Source organism: Phascolarctos cinereus, unplaced genomic scaffold (genome assembly GCF_003287225.1).
Source record: "Phascolarctos cinereus isolate Bilbo 61053 unplaced genomic scaffold, phaCin_HiC Scaffold_4;HRSCAF=312, whole genome shotgun sequence".
Taxonomy (NCBI): Eukaryota; Metazoa; Chordata; class Mammalia; order Diprotodontia; family Phascolarctidae; genus Phascolarctos; species Phascolarctos cinereus.
Window position 1 is genome coordinate 228,105,490 of NW_027555847.1, and position 19,439 is coordinate 228,124,928.

At 39.3% G+C, this 19,439-nt stretch overlaps 1 protein-coding gene across 2 annotated transcripts in view; it reads left to right on the forward strand.

Annotated features, from left to right (window-relative positions):
• The window catches only part of USP22 (ubiquitin specific peptidase 22), a 251,414-nt gene that overhangs the window by 197,116 nt on the left and 34,859 nt on the right, over nucleotides 1-19,439 (forward strand). For both annotated transcript variants that reach the window (XM_021008455.2, XM_021008456.2), the window contains one exon: nucleotides 18,769-18,916. In XM_021008455.2, coding sequence (XP_020864114.1) covers nucleotides 18,769-18,916 — 148 coding nt within the window. The remainder of the gene's footprint in view (nucleotides 1-18,768; nucleotides 18,917-19,439) is intronic.

Below are 19,439 nucleotides of genomic sequence, written 5' to 3' on the forward strand. Positions count from 1 at the left end.
GTGCCTGAATAGATCTCATCTTGAAGAACTCCAGTAATTCATTTCCTTTCTAGGTAGTCTGTTTCTTTCTTGAATGTTCTAATTGTTAAGAAATGTTTCCTTATATCCAGCTAAATTTTTTTCTCTGCAGCTTTCATCTCTTCCTAGTCCTGCCAGCTCAGGCCATGCAAAACAGATCTGATCTCTTTTCTATGTGAAGAAAATTATTTTGTCTTTTCCAAGTATATTTGGTTTGATCACTCTTCCCCAACCACCTTTCCACACACAGTCACCACTTTGGTCCCTATCACAGCCCTCCTTTTTACCATACTGCTTTTTATTTAAATAATTGGCATAGTCCCCCAAAAATAGCCTCTTTAAAATGTTTGGCTCTATGCATAGTGTATAATATATGACCTCATGAAGGTATGCCTGAAAAGTATGGAACTGAAGAGCTCTTCTGACTACAGGTTTCATGCCATTCCCTCCATGACATTTCAGGGTAATTCTGCCCCCTGAGCATTTTTTTCTTCAGTGTTGCCCTTTAGCTTTCAGGATGCGGCAGAACTCTCAATCTTGAGGTCTGGTTATTCTTTCAGTCAGAAAATCATAGCCAGAAACTGGCCCTAACGTGAAGTATTGCCAGTTTTCTCCTGCTGAATAGAGGCCCAGTGTAACTTAGATTTCCAAAGTCATTCAGCAGTACTTTATACAATGACTTATAGCATAATAGCAGAAAAACAACATTGAAAGACTTGAACAGCTATGGTCTGTGTAACCAACCATGACTCCAAATGATCAATGAAGGAATGAATAGGCATTTATTAAGCTAAACAAATGTGCAAAGTGCTTTGCTAAGCTCTGGGGATATAAATAGAAAACTAGACAGTTTGTTTGTTTTCACTCCCACCGTCTTGGCTCCGCCCCTTGTTTGTTTTAAAAGAAAGTCCCCACCCTCAATAAGGCATGTATTCTAAAGGGGGAAGACAGCACACGCAGCACAAGAGGAAGCCCATGGTTTTTCAGGTACAGTAGTAAAGCAGATAGTGATGCCTCTTCTTTTATGGCCATTATCAAAGTCATAAGAAGTTTCTGATATTGAACCATTTGACAGTGCCAAGAACTTTGGTGGCAAGAATTTTGTTTTCCAGGTCTTCAGTAGCTAAGATTACTGAGGAGATGGAGGCTACAGCACCTGCAGAAGAAATTGCCATGCCTCATGTTCTCAAGGGTGGCATACCTGGACCTGCTGGTCTAAGCTCTAGGGGAGTTCTGCTGTTCCAAGGGTTTTCACATTGATCTGCCCATCAGTGGCAGTTTAGGAGTCGATCTAAGTAATAGCAGGGATGGTGAGCCCCTTCTCTTCAATTAAGATGCAGTATTGGAAGCAGAACCAGTTATGAGGAGACCCCTGCTATTCTCTGGGTCCTGGGCTGTCTCTACCAGAGTCAAGGAGAGGTAACATCTGACTTGCTTTGCACATGCCCTGTGGGTGAGCTAAAACTTGAATTCTTGGCAGACAGTGAATGTATTCCATAACAGCCATACAGTGCCACTAAAAGTTTTGGGAGCAGGTGGTTGAAAGAGGAAATCATAGCCTGTGATTTCATTAATTTAGAGATGAAGATCAGCAACTCATCTCTAACCCTGAGAGATTATAGAGCTAGTATGTATTGGAGGCAAGATTTAGGGGTTAGGTTAGGGAGACCTGGGCTCAAGCCAACCCTGTATGGTATACTGCCTCTCATTAGAAAAAAAAATGTGATGTTACTCAGAAACACGCACCTTTATTTAAGGAGAATTTTGAGATCACTAAAAGCACTGCAGAGTTTCCCAAATATGGTCCAACACTCTTCCCCTCATTCAGTTCTGAGCCCCACACATTGTCCATCCTGGCCAGAATGTGTCTCAGCTCAATGGACTGTCCATCCAGCTACATTTTATAGTCTAGATAGTAGGCATTCATAATCCATATGTTTCTTCTTATGGATAGTTAGGCCAAACTCTTGCTATGACTGTGGATCTCATTTAGGCATCTGCAATGATCCAGAACTTGGTAAAATCAGCACAGTGACTTTTACAAGTAGGATCACCTGGAGAATCACAGGATCTGTAAGAATGTGCATTTGAACCCTTCGCAAAACATTTACCATGTTAGTGACAAATACCATGATGTTATATGTCTTAATTGATTTTAGTCAGAGGGTTATCAAACAGTTATCTCTGGTACATAGATATGTGCCTGGAACATAGTAGGCGTTCAGCAAATGCTTATTGATTGAATGATTAGTTGATTGATTATCAAGGAATTTTATGTAATTCTGGCATTTGACAGGGAGACCATGAGTCAGTCCTTAAGATGTCACTGTATTCTACTTAATCAATGCTCTTTTATGGTCAACAATCAAAAAGGACAGTGGGAGGTTGTACTCTCGATACCTTTTAGTCCATTTTGTAACTATAAAGATATGCTGTAAAATATTATCTATTGAAGTCAGCCTATTTCCCTTGCAGACCTTTGGTAAGGAATGTTAAGGGATCCCCTGAACTCGTCTTTTTTAGTCGCCATATTTTCCAGAAACATTGAGCTCAGAACATGCAAGAGGCCATGAATGTGTCGAGGATGAAGCCCCCTCCCTGAGCTGACATTATTGTTTGTGCCCCAAGCTGAACTCCTTATGTGTCCGTGAGAGTCAAGATAGGCACCAGTCAGTCTGTACTAGAATGAAAAAAACTGCTTGTGCAGCTGGGACCCTTGTAGATAAGCAGATCGTCCTATCTTCATGAAATTCTGCTTTGGCCATCATTTTGTTCCTCCCCTTTGGGAAGCGTTTTGTCCTTTTCACACCTTTACTGTAGCTTTCCCCCTCCCATGCCATGCCCTTTTAGGAAGAGATTTTTGATTTCTCCTCCTTCCTTTGTTGTACTGTCATAAATATATGAACTTCTCTATGTGCTTGCTTAGGGTTCCACAGTAATAAACCTAGATGCAACACAATGTCTGATGGACTTGTGACATTGTTTTTGGTTAACACCTTCATAAAGATTTTGTACGGAGGGAAAAGTTCTCGAGGCATGTGGATCTTATTAAATTTTTTTGTTATTTTCTTAATTGACTCTCAGATTATTTTTTCCAAGCCTTTGTTATCCCCTCCCTTTTCAGACATATTGAGAATTACTCCTTCCAGTGTCCTTCAAATTTTGTCACCAACAACATGGACTTCTATATTATATACTTGGTCTCATGTCCAATCGCTGTTATTACTTTGTTTTCTTCGGACTCATTTCTCCTTCGCAGGATCATAGATTTAGATCTGGAAAGGACATCAGAGGCCTTGGAGGCTCTGGTACTGAATGCCCAAGTGTGGCGACTCTCCTTCGTTGATGGAGAAAAGCGTCATGAAGATCTTTGCATCCTTTCTTAAGAAGAAAAAAATCTATTCCTTGGCCTTCCAGTTTTCATCCTTAAATGCTTTCAAGTTGAACTAGCTAAATTGGGTCTCACACTAAATTTTGTCAGTATCTTTATGCTTCTGTTCCTCATTGTTATAAGAAAATGCTGTTAAAAATTTTTCCATCCTCTTCCCCTGTAAGAGTTTGCAAACCAGTTTATACTCTAAATTAGTATTACCCTTGGCCACTGTATCTTTCATATTGACAGGAAGGTTAAATGTTGACTAGCTGGGGCTTTTTGGTCTGTCTGTTGTGAGAATTGATTTATATCACTTACCCTTTTTTAGGAAATGGTGATAGTCCATGTTAATAGATGATCTGTTCCCATATTTCACTGTCAGCAGCCAGTCTAAATAGGTCAGATTGGAAATGCCTCAATTACATGTCACATCTTCTCATTTTTATTATTTCTTCTAATTTGTTATTGATTCTTATCTTTGTTGTAATGATCCAACTATATAGTTAATAAAGAAATAACTTCCATATTGGCATCCATTCATTTGCTGTCTGTTAGAATACATTTCCTTTTTGTAATGCTATTTAATGTTGCTGTCTTTAATGGCTGCCCCTTGATTTTCTCTTCTCAGCGAGAGTGTTCATGATTAAATAGATGTAAAGCTTCTATATGATCTGTAAGCCTTTGGCCTCTGCTTTGTATTTTTGAATCATTTTCCAACATAGTTTTTACAGTCTTTTGCTCACCCTTGTGTTGTCATGACTAAGATTTAAAGTATGTTTTTACTTAGAGGATCTTTTCTAATTGATAGAATTTCTCTATAACCTCATGCTTTGCGTGGATACTAGTGCATAAGTGGCTGTTTTCATCCTAGTATTTTTTGCAGATGCTTGTAATGAGTACTACAATATGAGGTGACAAAATGTCCCATGAAATAATTGTTTCATTGCCTTTAGGTGCACAGTAAAACCAATTCCTTTATTTTTTTCCCATTGGTAAACTTTGAACCATCTTTCCATTTAGCTTCAACTTTTCATCTAATGGCTTCTTTTATAGAGAGAATATATCAGGATTGATATTTAATTCCTGCTGTTTCCTCCAGTGTCTACTCAATCACTAGACAAGGAACTCATATTTAGAGTACCAGAAAGTTAATTTAATGTTCATGGATGGTCTGTAAACTACTTAATGCCCAATGCTGTCTGCCTCTTTTTCCACAGCTCTGCAGAAATGAAAGGAGGTCACACAGCTCTAATGGTCATTTCATATTTTTCTTTATTTCATGGTTTGCTGTGGCCTGCTTAATGGTGCTGAGCTAGACCATGAGCTTTTCCTAAGGGAAAGCCTTTGCGAAAAATAGCCTTATAGTCTGTTTCCAGGATTATACATAAAGTCTTTCTAGCAAGATAGAAACTGCCCCAGAGTTTTTGTTCAGTTGACATAACCTTCAGTAGTCTAGTCACTTCTTCTCTATGACATCATTAGGTCAGACGTTGTTATTCATTATGCTCCAACCAAATAATTTGGGTTGGAGTTTTCTTTGTAAAGTTGAGTAAAGTGTATAGTGGAGCGCCTTAGGGATCTGTCCGGCTCTGTGCTTTAGTGAACATTTTTACCAGTGGCTGTGTCAGTCTCACCTCTGCAGCATCTCTCATATACACTCCCTTCTCTCCTCTGACACTGCCACCATCTAATACATAGGCCCTCATCACCTCACACCTGGACTATCGCAATAACCTGCTGGTGGGTCTGCCTACATCAGATCTCTCATTAATTTGGTCCATCCTCCATTCATCCACCGAAGAGAACATTGGGGAATAAGGTGTAAGAAGACTGGAAAGATAGGAGGGAGCTAAATTATTAAGGGTTTTGAATGTCAAACAGGGCATTTTATGTTTGATCCTAAGGCAGTAGGGAGCCACGAGAGTTTGTTGAATAGGGGAGTGACATGATCAGACCTGCACTTTAGGAAAATCACTTTGGTGACTGAAATTGACAGACCTTGACAACAGCTTGGATTGGGGTGGAGATTGAGGGCAGTGGGAAGAGTCAAGTGTGAGAGGTAGTGAAGAATAGAGGATAACTAACTACTCCCAGGTTCCTTGACTAAGGAACTGGGAAGATGATGTTGCCTATTGCCATGTATAGTAATAGAAAGTAGGAGGTGTGGAGGGTTTGGGGGTAATGAGTTCTGTTCTGGACGTGTTGTGTTTGAGATGTCTATTGGATATCCAGTTTGAGACGTCTACATCTGAAAGATATTGAGATGTCAGATTGAGGGTCAGCAGAGAAGTTGTAGCAGGAAAAGTAGACTTGAGAATCATCAGCATAGAGGAGGTAATTAAGTCCATGGGAGCTGATGAGATCACCAAGTTGAGCAGTTTGGAGGGAGAAGAGAAGAGAGGGCCCAAGACAGAACCCTGAGGGACACCTGTGGTTAGAGGGCATGACCTGGATCCAGCAGAGGAGACTGAGAAGGAGCCATTAAGTTAATAGGATTTTGTAATGCATTCAGAAATCTATCGTTCAAGACGAGATGTACTAGGCCTGCTCTCCTCTGCCCTAGTCAGATTACATCTGTATTCTCTTCTGGGCACTGTATTTTCTAGAAGAGAGCCAAGATGGCAAGAGACCTGGAAAGTCTCCTGTGGAAGCAAATGGAAGGCTCAACTCAGGTGCTGCCTTCTGCACAAGACCTTTCTTGATTCTCCTATTTGTTAATATTCTCCCCTACTCCCTATGAATTTGTTTGACATATATTTTGCATTTATTTGTGTACATCTCCCTCTCCACCAAAATGTAAGGTTCTTGAAGACAGATACTAGTTTGTTTTGTTTTTATCCCCACAGCTTAGCCCATACTTGCCATAGATGCTTGGCAAACAAATTGAGTTTAAGGCAGTATGGGAAAGAATACTGTCTGGGGTGGGGAGAGGGCATGGGGGAGGGATCAAATTGCTGGGCCACTTCACAGCTTTGAGCATCAGTTTCCTCATCTTTTAAATGTAGAATTTGTTTTGGTGACCTGCAGGTCACCATTACAGGCATGAATCTAAACTAGCTGTTCCTCATTCTCATCTGGAACTCACCCACTGCTTCCTGCTGGTGCAGGCTATCCGCACGGCAACTGATGTTCTCCCTCCTTTTTACCTATTCAGGTCCTTTTCTTCTTTGAAGGCTCACCTTAGAGTCTAAGCTTATCCTGATTTCTTCCCCTTCTTCCTGGCTAAATAAATTATCTCTTCCCCCTTCAGATTTTTAAAAATATCTTAAGTTCTTTCAGGGAAAGGACTCTTTTATTTGTTTGTTTCTTCATTTTTGTAGCTCTATCATTAGTTCTGCCAGAGGTGCTGCTTAAATGACTTTTTAAATTTCAAACTATTAAATCTGTTTTTAAAAATAGAACAATAGGCATCTTAGGAAAAGATGAAATCTTGACTGACCTTTGTAGAGGTTTATAATTTCTCTTCCCATCCAGTTAGAGTCCCTAAATGAAACTGAGGGTCTTGTCACAAATGCCATTTTTAGTGTTCCACCTTGTTTCCTAGCTGACTCTACTTTGAGTACAGGAACAGAAAAAACCTTGGACTTGTTTTTTGCAGACTAATAATTAAGGAAGTGGCAAATCAGAGTGTATATTTATAATGTCTGTATCAAATTATTTCATATAATAATATACTGAAATAATAGATGATGTTTTCCTCCAACTGCTTGTCTTGATTTAAGTTTCAGGCAGCTATGCTATCACATCATTTTGTCACTTACTGATATCTCCCAATTTTTGACATTTTGGACTGATATTTCAAGCTGGAGGTATTAATGATAAAAGCCCCTCTACTCAGCTGGTGACAACAACATTCATTGTTATTCTCCAAATATTAATCTCTTTTCCCCAACAAAATGCAATTCCTGTTCTGGAGGAGGAAAAAGAGTTGGTAATGTTTAGGTTGCAAGCACTTTGAATGAAAAAAATGGGTAGTTCTGTTCAATCACCGTATAGTGAATGTAAAATAAAATAATAAAATACACTCAACTGAAAAAGGAAAGTGAGTAGAAAATGAGATTCAGTATACAGCCATGTGCCACATGTAATTGACATAATGTCTCATATTAACAACATTGATATGTTTATCAGTTCCTACCTAATATCACTGAAACTTTGTTGTAATATTTCCTGGCTAATAACTCATTTTTAACATTATTTCTGTGGAACTAGATGTCCCTACTAGCATTGGGTTGTTTTACCTAATATTTTATTTTTAAAGAACCAATTGACGATATGAGGTAGGCATTTAGGTCTGAATACAGCTTCATTTATGTTATTTTAACAATACCTGGCATTTGTATAGTATCTGCTGTATGCCAGACACTGTGCTAAGCTCCTTTCCAAGTAACTTATTTAATCCTCACAATGACCCTGTGAAATATATTCTGTTCTTATCCTTGTTTTATATTTGAGGAAACTTCCTCAGGGTCACACACCTAGTGAGCGTCTGAGTCCAGATTTGAAATCAGGTCTTCCTGACTCCAGGCCCAGCACTTTGTTCACTGTATCTCCTAGCTGCCTCAGTTTTGCAGTTAGCCTGTACATTAAGGAAGGAGTATATGTCTGGGAATGCTATTTTAACATTTCATAGGCATTGTAGTGACATATAAAAGTAATAGAAGTTCAGTTTTGTGGAAAGTTGCTGTTAGCAAGAAAACAAGATTCTTAACTTCTCTGCCAAGAGGTATTTAGTGGTGTTAGTAGAATGTAATCTCTTTGAGGGCAGGAATTTTTTTTTTACTTTGTGTGTCCCAAGACCCAACACATACTAGGCGCTTACTAAATGCTTATTGGTTGGTTGTTGAGTTAAGTGCTTTGTACGTGTTTAAACACTTTGAATGTGAGTAGTTCTAATAAGTTGGATGTCAGAATAAATTCTGACCAGTGGAAGGCTCGGTGTTATTGTGCATATCTGTCTCCCTTAAGGATTTGGCTCATCACATTTTGTTATTTTGAAGACTAGTCAACATTGGAAACTTTCTGAAGTCCTTGCTTTTTGAACTTGTAAAGTAGAGCTAATGGCATATAGCAGAAAAGTTTTATTTGAATTACCAGCTCTGTGGCCTTGAGCGCCTCAATTTCCTTACCTATAAACTTTTATAATGGAACTAAATTATCCCTAATGGTATAGAAGTTCAGTTCTCTCTAGCACTAAGATGAAATTGCCTTAAATTTCTTTGTTTGTTAAAATGAGTTGTTGATATCTTTTGTCTTTACGTTACAGTCTTTTCACACATCCCCCTCCAGACTGAGCCCTCCCTAATGACAAAGAAAAACAAGCAAAACATCTGATGTAATAACTGCATCTGACAATGTATAAATATTTTGTGCTAGTAGTCCTCTGGTTCTCAGCTGTGATGGAGGAGGTATGTTTCATGATCTGTCCCCCAGGATGTTCATTGGTTTTTTTAGTTATTCTAAAGTTCACCTTCCTTCTGGTGATCATTGTATTTACATTGTGTTAGTCATTGTGTAACAGTATTCTCTTGATTCTGCTTCTTTCCTCTGCATCAGTTCATATAAACCTTCCCATGTTTCTCTGAATTCCTCATTTTATAATTTTTTATTGCACATTATTATTCCATTCCATTCATATGCAAAAGTTTTTTCAGCTGTTCCCCAGATGATGGGCACCCACTTTGTTTCCAATTCTTTGCTCCTACAAAGAGTGTGTCTATGAATATTTTGATACATATTTGATCTTTGGAATGAGTATATATCCAGTAGTAAGACTGTTAGGTCCAAGAGTATGGACAGTATAGTCACTTTTCTTTCCTAACTCCAAATTAATATCCAGAAGGATTGGACTGCTTTGCAGTTGTACCAACATCAGCAAGTCTCTCATCTCAGTAGCTTTTCTGACTCTGACTATTAATCAGTAAATATTTATTAAGCACCTCCTATGTGCCAGGCACCCTGCTATGCCCTGGGGATACAAAAACAAAATAAAAACAGTCCATGCCCTCAAAGAACTTACAGTCAAATAGGGGAAAACAAAAGCCAGGATGGGGGAAGAAGAGAAGGGATCAGACTGGGACATGATGGACAGGTCAGTTGGAGAAGTCCCACACTAGTTCAGTCAAGTAAGAAATGAGAAGATAGCTGAGCTGGGCTCTCTCCCTAAATTGAGGTTTGGAGTTCATGGCCCCACCGACCAACCAGAGGGCGATGAGGTGGAGTCCCAAGGCTGATGAGAGGTTATCCCAATAATAGAGTTTCCTGGGGCATTGTAGAGAGGTCACTCAGTTGACTTGACCAGTTTGCGTGGTGTGAGGCGAAACCGCAGAATTGTTTCAATTCATATTTCTCTTGTTCTTAGTGATTTAGGGCGTGTTTTATGTGGTCATTTGTACTTTGCAGTCAAGACCATACTCTTCTGAATTCTTGCCTCCCTTAAGAAGTGACGTTGATGAGCTGAAGCCCAGGAACATAATTGGCCTTGATGTGCTTGGCCGTGGAACTTAGAACCATGGAACATAGCTCTTAGAATAAAGAATCTGACCCTGTAAAAGTTGAGTTGTCTAGTCTGTCAGCTACACTACCCATACATTATCTCTTTTTTTCCTATCAGTTTTTTGAACTTTGTTAAGAAGTATGTGCTGATCCTTTACAAAGAGAGTTTTCGTGTCGGCATCTCTACACAATCATCTCTAGGACCACTGTGGCAAGTGGACTGGAGAATGGTTCTGTTCCGCATCCTGTTGTGACCAGCCTTTCCTTCTCATCCAGAGGGGGTGGGGCTAGAGTTTGGGACAGCCCTGGCTTCAGCCAGCCTCCCTACCCCTCCCTCCACCACATACACGTGAAATGCCATAGGCAAGTCGCTTGTGTCTCTAAACCTTATATTTACCTCTGAGGGTTGTTGTGAGGCTTAAATGAGATAATATTATATAAAATCATTTGTTAAAAGTGTTATGTTAATGTCACTCATGACTGTTACATATTGCACAATAAATATAAAATATTTTTAAAGTTCCATCCTAAGCAACTAGTACAGTATTGACCATCTTTTTTATGTGTAATAATTTCAGGTAACTCGGAGCATGGTTTTAAAATACTCTACAAGTGTATTTTGGGACTGCAATTTAAACTCTTCAAGTTTAAGTTAAATTGTTCTAGGGTCATCATAGAAAAAGTGAAGGAAAAGGAACTGAAATTAGCAAGCAGTCAGGTTTTTAAGATAATGATACTACCATTTGTAGCAGGGCAGCTATCTAGGTAAAGACATTTTCTCTTTAAGAATTTAAAAAATTTCTACCACAGAGAAGCCCTCCAACCTCTCTCCATCCCCAGTGAAATTTCATTAGATGAAATTAGATGAAGCTAGGAGATTTTTTTTTCAAGCACCACACATGTTATGCTTTTAGAATAAGTAATTGCAGCAATTAACATTTTAGCTTCTGCTGCTTTAACAGTTCCCTCTCATTTGAAATATAATGGAGCAAAGGCTTACATACTTCCAGTAGAGAACAAATAGGCGAAAGATCACAACTCCCCTTAAATTGCAGAAATATAATGTGCTGGTTTAGTGAGCTGCAGACATGTGGGATTTATTGCTCTTGCTTTTTTGCCACCACTGGCTTGTGACCTAAATTAGAATATGAATGTGATTAAATCTGCCCAATGATGGAGGCCCAAGAGGAGGCTTATCAGTGTTCTGTATTTCCTCCTGCCACCCACACTTTTCTACAACTTAACAAGATTGGCAAGGATATCTTCTGCTTCCCTCCCAAAGACTGGAGTGAGAGGAAGTTGGAAATATAGATTAAGTGAATGGAATGCTAGCCAGCGCTGTGTCTGTTGACAGATTCCTTCAACTAAAATATCAAGCTCTCGCACTAAGCCAACCCCCAGGGTTGAGCATTAGTCAAGGAGGTTTTTTTTTTATTTTTTGTTTTTGAACTGTATAGGAGAAGCCAGGTGTGAAGTGAACATTAGCATTGGTATAGGGAGCTACTCTGTATAAATGAGATCAAGCTAAGAGAAATTGTCCTCTAAGCTCTGCACCTGTCCTTCGTAAATGGAACCAAAGGTGATAAATAACACTTCCCCACAGATGCCAACACCATTTGCAAACTTTTTTTTTTAAGAGGGGAAGGGGGTGTCCAGGTCAGTATCTTGTTTCTAATACAGCTCCTTTCTCTTTCGAAAGGCAAAATGATATAGCAAATGGAGTGTTGACTAGGTGTTAGGAAGTCCAGGGATTAAATCCTCTGTCTTACACTTACTGTGTAGCCATAAGGAAGCTGCATAACCTCCCTGAACTTCAGTTTTTTCATATGTAAAATAAGAATAGACTTGGAGAGTCAGTCTCACCTGGTTGTGGTGAGACTGAAATATAATATAGACAAAGTTCTTTGCCAACCTTAAACTCACATTCTCAAATAAGTCCGTGATCTTACTGATTTCTGTATTCCCTCCGGTGACACAGATCCTAACCCAACCATGCCTACCTGGGTGACTCTTGTCTGTCCTCCCATAAGCTTGTCATAGGGAATATAGGATCACCAAATATGCTTGCAGCTTTGCTTGATTTCTCCTGAGGGTACCAGTGGGGTACATACTGTAGGCCATTACTGTGGGCCATCCATCGGCTATCCCTTACTCTCATGACGTGACTAGTCTTCTTGTTCAGTCACACAATTCTTTGTTGTTTGGATTTTTCTTTGTAGTTTCTTATTGGTTATTTGTTACTGCCTGCTCATACCCCATCATGGACTTCTCCGTTGCCCTCTCTGAGAAATACTTGATTTTAATTCTTTGGAGATGGCAGTGTGCTTATCCCACACAACCAGAGAACACCAGAAGAATATTAATATAAAAAAGATGAATCCTTACTTTAGAAAGAAGTTTGAGATCCTTAAAAGAGTTTGTAATCTTCCTGAGGTAAATCTCGAGTGTTGTGTCCGAGTGTAGAGGTGCAGTAGGAATTCAAAGGAGAAGGGAGTTTAGAGAATGTGGAAGTAGCTATGGAAGATTTTCACTGGTAGAGACTAAGCCTGGGTAGGACCTCTGTTAAAAATGTCACATTTACAGAATGCTTTCGTAAGACAGTTCTCTAATGCGGTAGATATTATCCCCACTTTGTAGATGGGGAAACTGAAGGTCATAGAGGTTACATGACTTGTGCTTAGTCACAAAGCTGCAAGAGTACTTGAGCCAGGGTCTTATAAATCCAAAGTCCAAAATTCTTTCCACTAGACCAGGAAGCCTTTAAAAATGCATAAAATTTAGACGAGGAGTCAAAGTTATTTGCTTTTTCGTGTTTTGCCTTCTAGTTAGGTTGTTTGGTATTTGTAGTCATAGGTAGGCCTTAATAAAAACTACTGAAGAAATGTATGACAGATTTAGAGATTCCAAGTAAAACTCTTATTCATACTTTTTTTAAATATTTGAAGATTAAACAAATTGACTAAACAATTATCATCAAGAAATAATAACAATAACTCTGATATTTACAATGGACTTTCCTCACAATAGTCTGTGATGTAGGTACTAAAAGTAGTGTTATGCCCATTTATAGGGAAACTGAGACTTAGAATGTAAGCTCCTTGAGCGAGGGACCCTGGATTATTTAAAGTTTCCATCTCACCCAGGGCCTGGCGAAGTGCACAGCTCAATGTGGATGCTGGACCACTTTCTCCACTTCTCAACCCAATGCCCTTTGGCTTCTGGCCTCATGCCTCAACTGCCACCACTGTCCAGAGTAACTGGTGATGTCTTCCCAAATTTGATGGCCTTTTCTCAGTCTTCCTGCTTCCTGACCTCTCTGTGGCATTGTCACTGTTGATCACCCTTTCCTCCTTTATACTCTCCCAGGGGTTTCTGTGACGCTGCTCTCTTGGTTCTCCTCCCTAGCTGCCCCAGCTGTGTCTGTGCACCAGTGTTCTTGGGAGGCCCTTTCTCTCTCTGTCTTTCTCACTTGGTAATTTAACCAGTCCCCTCTGTGAAGACGACTCCCAGATCTCTTCCCTTCCCCTACAGCCACCTCAGACAAGACATCCTGTGGACATCTCAAAGTCATCATGTTCAGAACAGCTCACTTTCCCCTCAGATGTGGCCTCCTTCCTTGTGTCTGCTGAGGGCAGCCCCATCCTGCCAAGCACATGGCACTTAGATTCACAACATTGTCATTGTCTGTCACTGCTCATTCTCCTCACACAGCCATCCCAGAGCTAGTCAGTTACTGGCTCTCGTTTTATCCTCCACAATGTCGTTCATGCCTATTCCCTTTTGTCTACTGATGTGGCCTCCACCACAGTTCAGCAACTGAATCTCTTGCTTATACTACTGCAATAGTTTCTTAATTGTTTTCCCTGCCTCAAGTCTCTTCCTCCTCCATGCCATTTGCCACACAGCTGCCAGAGAGGTTTTCCTAAAGCACAAGTCTAACTCTTTGTCTCTGTCTCGCATGTGTGTGTGTGTGTGTGTGTGTGTGTGTGTGTACACACGCTCACACACACACACACACACACACACACCAGTAAATTTCCCATTATCGCCATTAGGCTTCTCTTTCACAGTCTGGCCCCCACCTCCCTTTCTAGTCTTCACTTATGCCACTCTCCTGCCCATATTCTACCATCTGGCCAAACTGGCCTTCTTGCTGCTCCTCCTTCCTATACTCCCTCTTCGTCACTGTGCCTTTGAATAGGCATTACCCATGTCTGGAAAACACCCTCACCACCCCTTCCCTCCCCACCAAACAACACCACCACCACAAACTCTGCTTCTGTAATACCTTCTACTTGAAGCCTCTCTTGATCAGTACCAAACCAGTGCCCTCCCTCCTTATCCCCAAAATTCATCTTGTCCATATTTATATGGCATAGGAATTGCCCTCTGATTTCATTGGTACAGGGAACTCCTGGGTGAGGACTCTCTTTTCACCAGTGCAGATCAGCATTTTAATTGCAATTGAGAGTTTTAGAGAGTTGCCCAAAGCACTGAGAGGATAAGTGACTTGCCCAGGGTCATACAGCAAGTACACATCAGAGACAGGACTTGAACCCGTGTCTTCGTAGCTTTAAGGGCAACTCTTGTGTCCCTTATACCAGTGGTGTCAAACTCAAATAGAAAGGGGTCATTAACCTGTCCGTAAGGATCCCTGTGGGCTGCATAACAACTTGAAAAACCACATATTAACATTATCTATATTCTGTTCTATTGTTATTTATTTTGTTAAATATATTTCCCAATAACATTCTAATCTGGTTCAGGCTGCACCTTACAATGTAGAGACCCATAGGCCATGTATTTGGCACCTGTACTGTACCATGCTGCTTCTCAGCATGCTTATGTACACATATATTCTCACTCAGTAGAATGTTAGGGCTGGAGCCCCTTTGGTTTGGTTTTATATCCCTAACTACTAGCACAGGGTCTGGCCCATAATACTCATGTAATAAATGCTTATTGGTTGATTTAGAAATTTTGGTGATATTGGTCTATCAAATTGTTTTTTCTTGATGGCTAAAGGTCTTTATCTTTGCCACTTGCTGTCTTTGTCATTTGACATTTTAAAGCCTAAAGTTTAAATATTATGTTTCTTTGTATTTTAAGCTTGGGAGTTCTCTTTAGTAATAGTTTGTGAATTTTATCAATCTATATTTAACCCTGAGCTTTCAGTACTTCTGAGCAATTTTCACATTATTTTCTGAAATATGATTTTCAAGCATTTTAGATCATCATTATTTTTCTGATAGACCTATGATCCTTAACTTATCTCTGCACAGCCTGTCTTCACAGTCACTTAGGCTTATTCATATTTCTCCAAATGTTGATAGGTTTGCTTCTGTTCTATTAAATTTTCTTCACGGTCTGCAAGTTTTAGTTTTAAATCTGCTGTTCACCCACCTCCCCCCACCCCCATTTTTTTTGTAAGAAAAAAAGTTAAAAGAGTAGCATATTTGAAACTAAACTCATTGACTTGTTTAGGAGACATTCTCCGAGTGGTATTAATTGTCTGTGCTCTCATTTATCTTACTGATTTTCATTTTTGTGAGCTCTGATTTCTGCCTTCATTTCCATTCTCCTTTTGATTTTTATGTCTTTTATTTCCTATTTGAACCATTCTGTGGTTTCTTTTTGGTTTATTGTTTTGGGGTCTTTCATAATTTATTTGCTTTCTTTTTCATTTGGAGTTTGGGGGTTTGCCCTTCATCACTGCATAATTTTTCCTTTTTTTATTCTAACTTGTCTTTTTCTATCTTATCTGTTCACTTCCCTTATTTCTTTAAATCTCATTACTAGTTTATCTGCTGAGAGTTTCTTTTACAGCCTTCTTGCCGTGCACCCCCTTGATTCTGATCAGTGCCGTGTCTGACTCCTGTACTTTGTTTCCTCCATTGCATCACTGTCCAGGCTCCTGAGACTGCCCAGTATCTATGGCCTTCTTGGTTTATAAGGGTGGTCCCTATAGTATACAAGCTCCATGGAAAAAGGGCCACAGCTAGGTCAGTGCCTCCCCAGTCTACACTGTGGAAGTCCTTCAGGGTCTCTCCTCCATTTCATAAACATTCAGCCTTTCTTTTGTTGGGCTGGATGGGTTCAGTATTCCGTTCCTGTTAATATGAGGGATGTGGTGGGGTTCAGACCTGCTTATGGCCAGAGAAGAGCAGGATAGAAGGTAAAGCTTAAAACACAACCCTGTTGAATTGTTCATTGTAGGTGGTTAATGTCAATGGGAATACGTTGCTGTTCACTTTGCCACTTTTATTTCAGACAGTTTTACCTTGTGTGGCAGAATTCCTTTCTTTTCTTCTTGCTGCAATTATAATTACTTTTATTTAGTGTATTTTTTTTATTTTGAGGTTTTGCAGTGAGAAAGTTATAGAGGGTGTCCAAAAAATCTTAGTGCAGTTTAAAACTATTAAAGCTTCAAACATGCACTTAGACTTTTGGGACACCCTATCCAAAGACCCTCCTCCTCCTTTACTCCAACATTCTGCCATTTGAAGGTGCTCTTCCTCATGTAATGTCAGCGAATTGGTTCAGGCTGTTGCCAGTGTGCATTGTTTTTCAAAGTGGTGGGGATTAGGGACTTTGATAGAGGCAGTATCTTCTGAAACCTGAAAAAGACCTCATGTTTTTCAGGTCTAAAGGAATAGCATCAATGGTTTGGACAATATAATTAACATGATGATAAGAAGTCTTTCATTTACTACCTGTGTAACTGGTAGTAAGTTACTTAGTTTCTCTGGGCCTCATTTTCCTCATCTGTAAGGCCCTTTCTGGCTTTAATGTTCCACAGAATTAACCAGAGGTCAAGTTGCCGTCATTCTCTCTGCCTAAGAGTACAAACATCTAGATTGTAAGAAATAGCTCAAAGCTTGAGATGGGACACAGGGAATTCCTTAGATCACGGCTGTGCGTGGACACTGTGGCATCCCGAACTTGTTATAAAATAGCAATGCCTGGGCATTGAGCACACTTACGTTTAGATATTATTTCTAATAGTGTTTTAAACTTGGTTTTATATTCTGTGTTTTAAACTTGGTTTATATTCTGCAGCTATAGTTCACATTTAAATAAGTTACCCTTGAATGAGTGCAAACCTAAACCTGTTTTAAGGGTTTCCGATTTCCTACTCCATCCCATTCTGCCTTCTGTTGGTTAAGACCTATTAATGAGATGCTGGTTCTTTGAGCTCCTGAGCACTTTCGATGAAAGGAATAAAGTACACTTAATGATTACTAACAATGCTTCTTTACTCATGCCTCTATTTCCATGTTTATTATTCTTCAGTAGAATTTTCTTCTTTAAACAAAAAAATTGTAAGTGTTTAAAAGGCCATAATTTCCTTTCCCTTATAAATGAAGATGCATCTGTAATATTAGTAGATACAGTCTGAGCAGACTGCTAACCTTTTAATAGTATTCTGATTGGATGGGTTTTCTCTTTCCATAACTGGACAACCAATTATTTGACAGAGTGCTTAATAGATTTCTTTCATCATAATGAAGCCTTGCCTCATCTCTGTAAGGTAAAATCTGCTGCTAGGTCTGATGTCTGCAGTGGAGTCCTTAGACAGTGCTATTGGTTAAAATGACCAGTGTGCTCTGAGACTAATTGCACAGAGCTATGCTACAGACAAGTTTTATTGCTGCAGTTTCTTGAATTATGTTGAATAGCAGCAGCATCAGCATATTTCAGTTTCCACTCAAGTGCTCTAGCACCACGGTCATTCTTGCTGGCATCTTTTCTCTATTGATCTTTTTTATAAGGAGAAGGCTTCTTTTTTTTTTTTTGCATTGTCTGGCTATAGAGATACTGTTTCCCGTTGAACAAAAAATAGTGCGTTGGAAGTAATCTCTGTGAGAGGCAAGTGAGCAGTAGTCAGGGGTCATCTTAAAAATGGTGAATTTTTCTTGTTTCTGATTTTTTTCCTGCTGTGTACCTTTAAAGTAAAACATTTTTCTTTCATTATGTCTTTCTCTTTGAATAATGAATAAAAGAGATGGGAAAAGATTTTGTTGTTGTTAAGGTCTAATCAAATCCTGAAATAATTGTCTTCTCTGCCCACAGTAATAGGATAGGCTTTTGGGCTGGTGCATATTTTATTTCACATCATGAAGAGTGTTTCATTAAATTCTTGGTAGTGATAATAGTCCTGTAAGTTTCTCTGTTTGTCCAGTGAGTTTTGCATAAACGGGGAGGACGACTCGTTTTTGAAATGTTTTAAGCAAAACATCACTTGAACATATGGCATTGTCCACATTTGAAGAGACAGATTTTTTCCAGGATCTGCCCCAGTGGCAAGAAGCAAATATTATAATCCATGTTAATTGTTTAAAATTTAGTCTTGAGTCTAACATTCACTTTCATTCACTCTTTTGTTTATGGAATGTTTGTATTGGTGCATTTATTTCCAGCTTTTCTTTACTCAGGGTCCGAGGTCTTTAAACAGCAGAAATTTTACAATAAGTGAGTCATGCTGTAAAGATTCCTCTCTACCTTAGATACCTGTGTAGGTCCATTTGGCTAATTATTACATTAATGTATTGTTGGCAAGTAAATGTTGGAGAGAAGCTGACAGCTTGTATTTGGTCTGCTCTCACTGTGTCACAATTCATCACCCATGCTTATCTGCTTCAAAAACAGGAAATCAGAGGTGGGAGGGAAAGGCTGTATAAATCATGCTTAAAATGTCCAGTATTTTCCATTCTTGCAAGCTATGTCTTCATTTTGATTTAATGTTAAAAGAAATTGAACCATTTTCATCAGCAAACTAACTTCCTTAAAAAACTCAGGAGTGTAGTATTTTTTCTTTTTGGTGTGTTTGGATTGCAAAGTATAATATTTATTCACAATAAGTTTTTCTTTTCTTTGAGCAGTTTTACTCTGGGCACCGATCTCCTCACATTCCATATAGGTTATTGCACCTGGTATGGACGCATGCACGACATTTAGCAGGGTACGAGCAACAGGATGCACACGAGTTCCTCATTGCTGCATTAGATGTGCTGCACAGACACTGCAAAGGTAAGGACCTGGCTGGCAACTCATTCCATGTCATTCATTGCTTCTGCTAGCAGTTCAAAGAAGGGAATTTTCCTCAAGCTGGAGGAAAGGAGAATGAAGAGAGAAAGCTTGGATGAAGTATGTGACTGATTAGGAGTTTGTATGTAAAGAATATTTCCTTCCTTTGCATTTACAAACCATGAAATTGATTCAAGTCATGTTTACCTTATGACCAAGAAAAATATCTTAATTGCCTAGAGGAGAATTTCCCTTTACCAGAAGAAAAAAAGAAGGGAGAGAGAAACCTGTAGAAGTCTGAGTCAAATGGAATAATTTTTGTTACACTCTGTACTTGATATTTTAAAATTTCCTATTTAAATATGACTGATTTTTTTCTCTTTTTAGAAATAGGGCTGCTGCTTCCTGCTGCCCCCTCCTGTGCACATGCATATAAAACTAGAACGGTGCTTTGACAACACCACTTTGCCTTTTCATGTTGGTCCTAAGTCAGTTTGACTCGACAGAGTTAGATTAGCTGTACTTT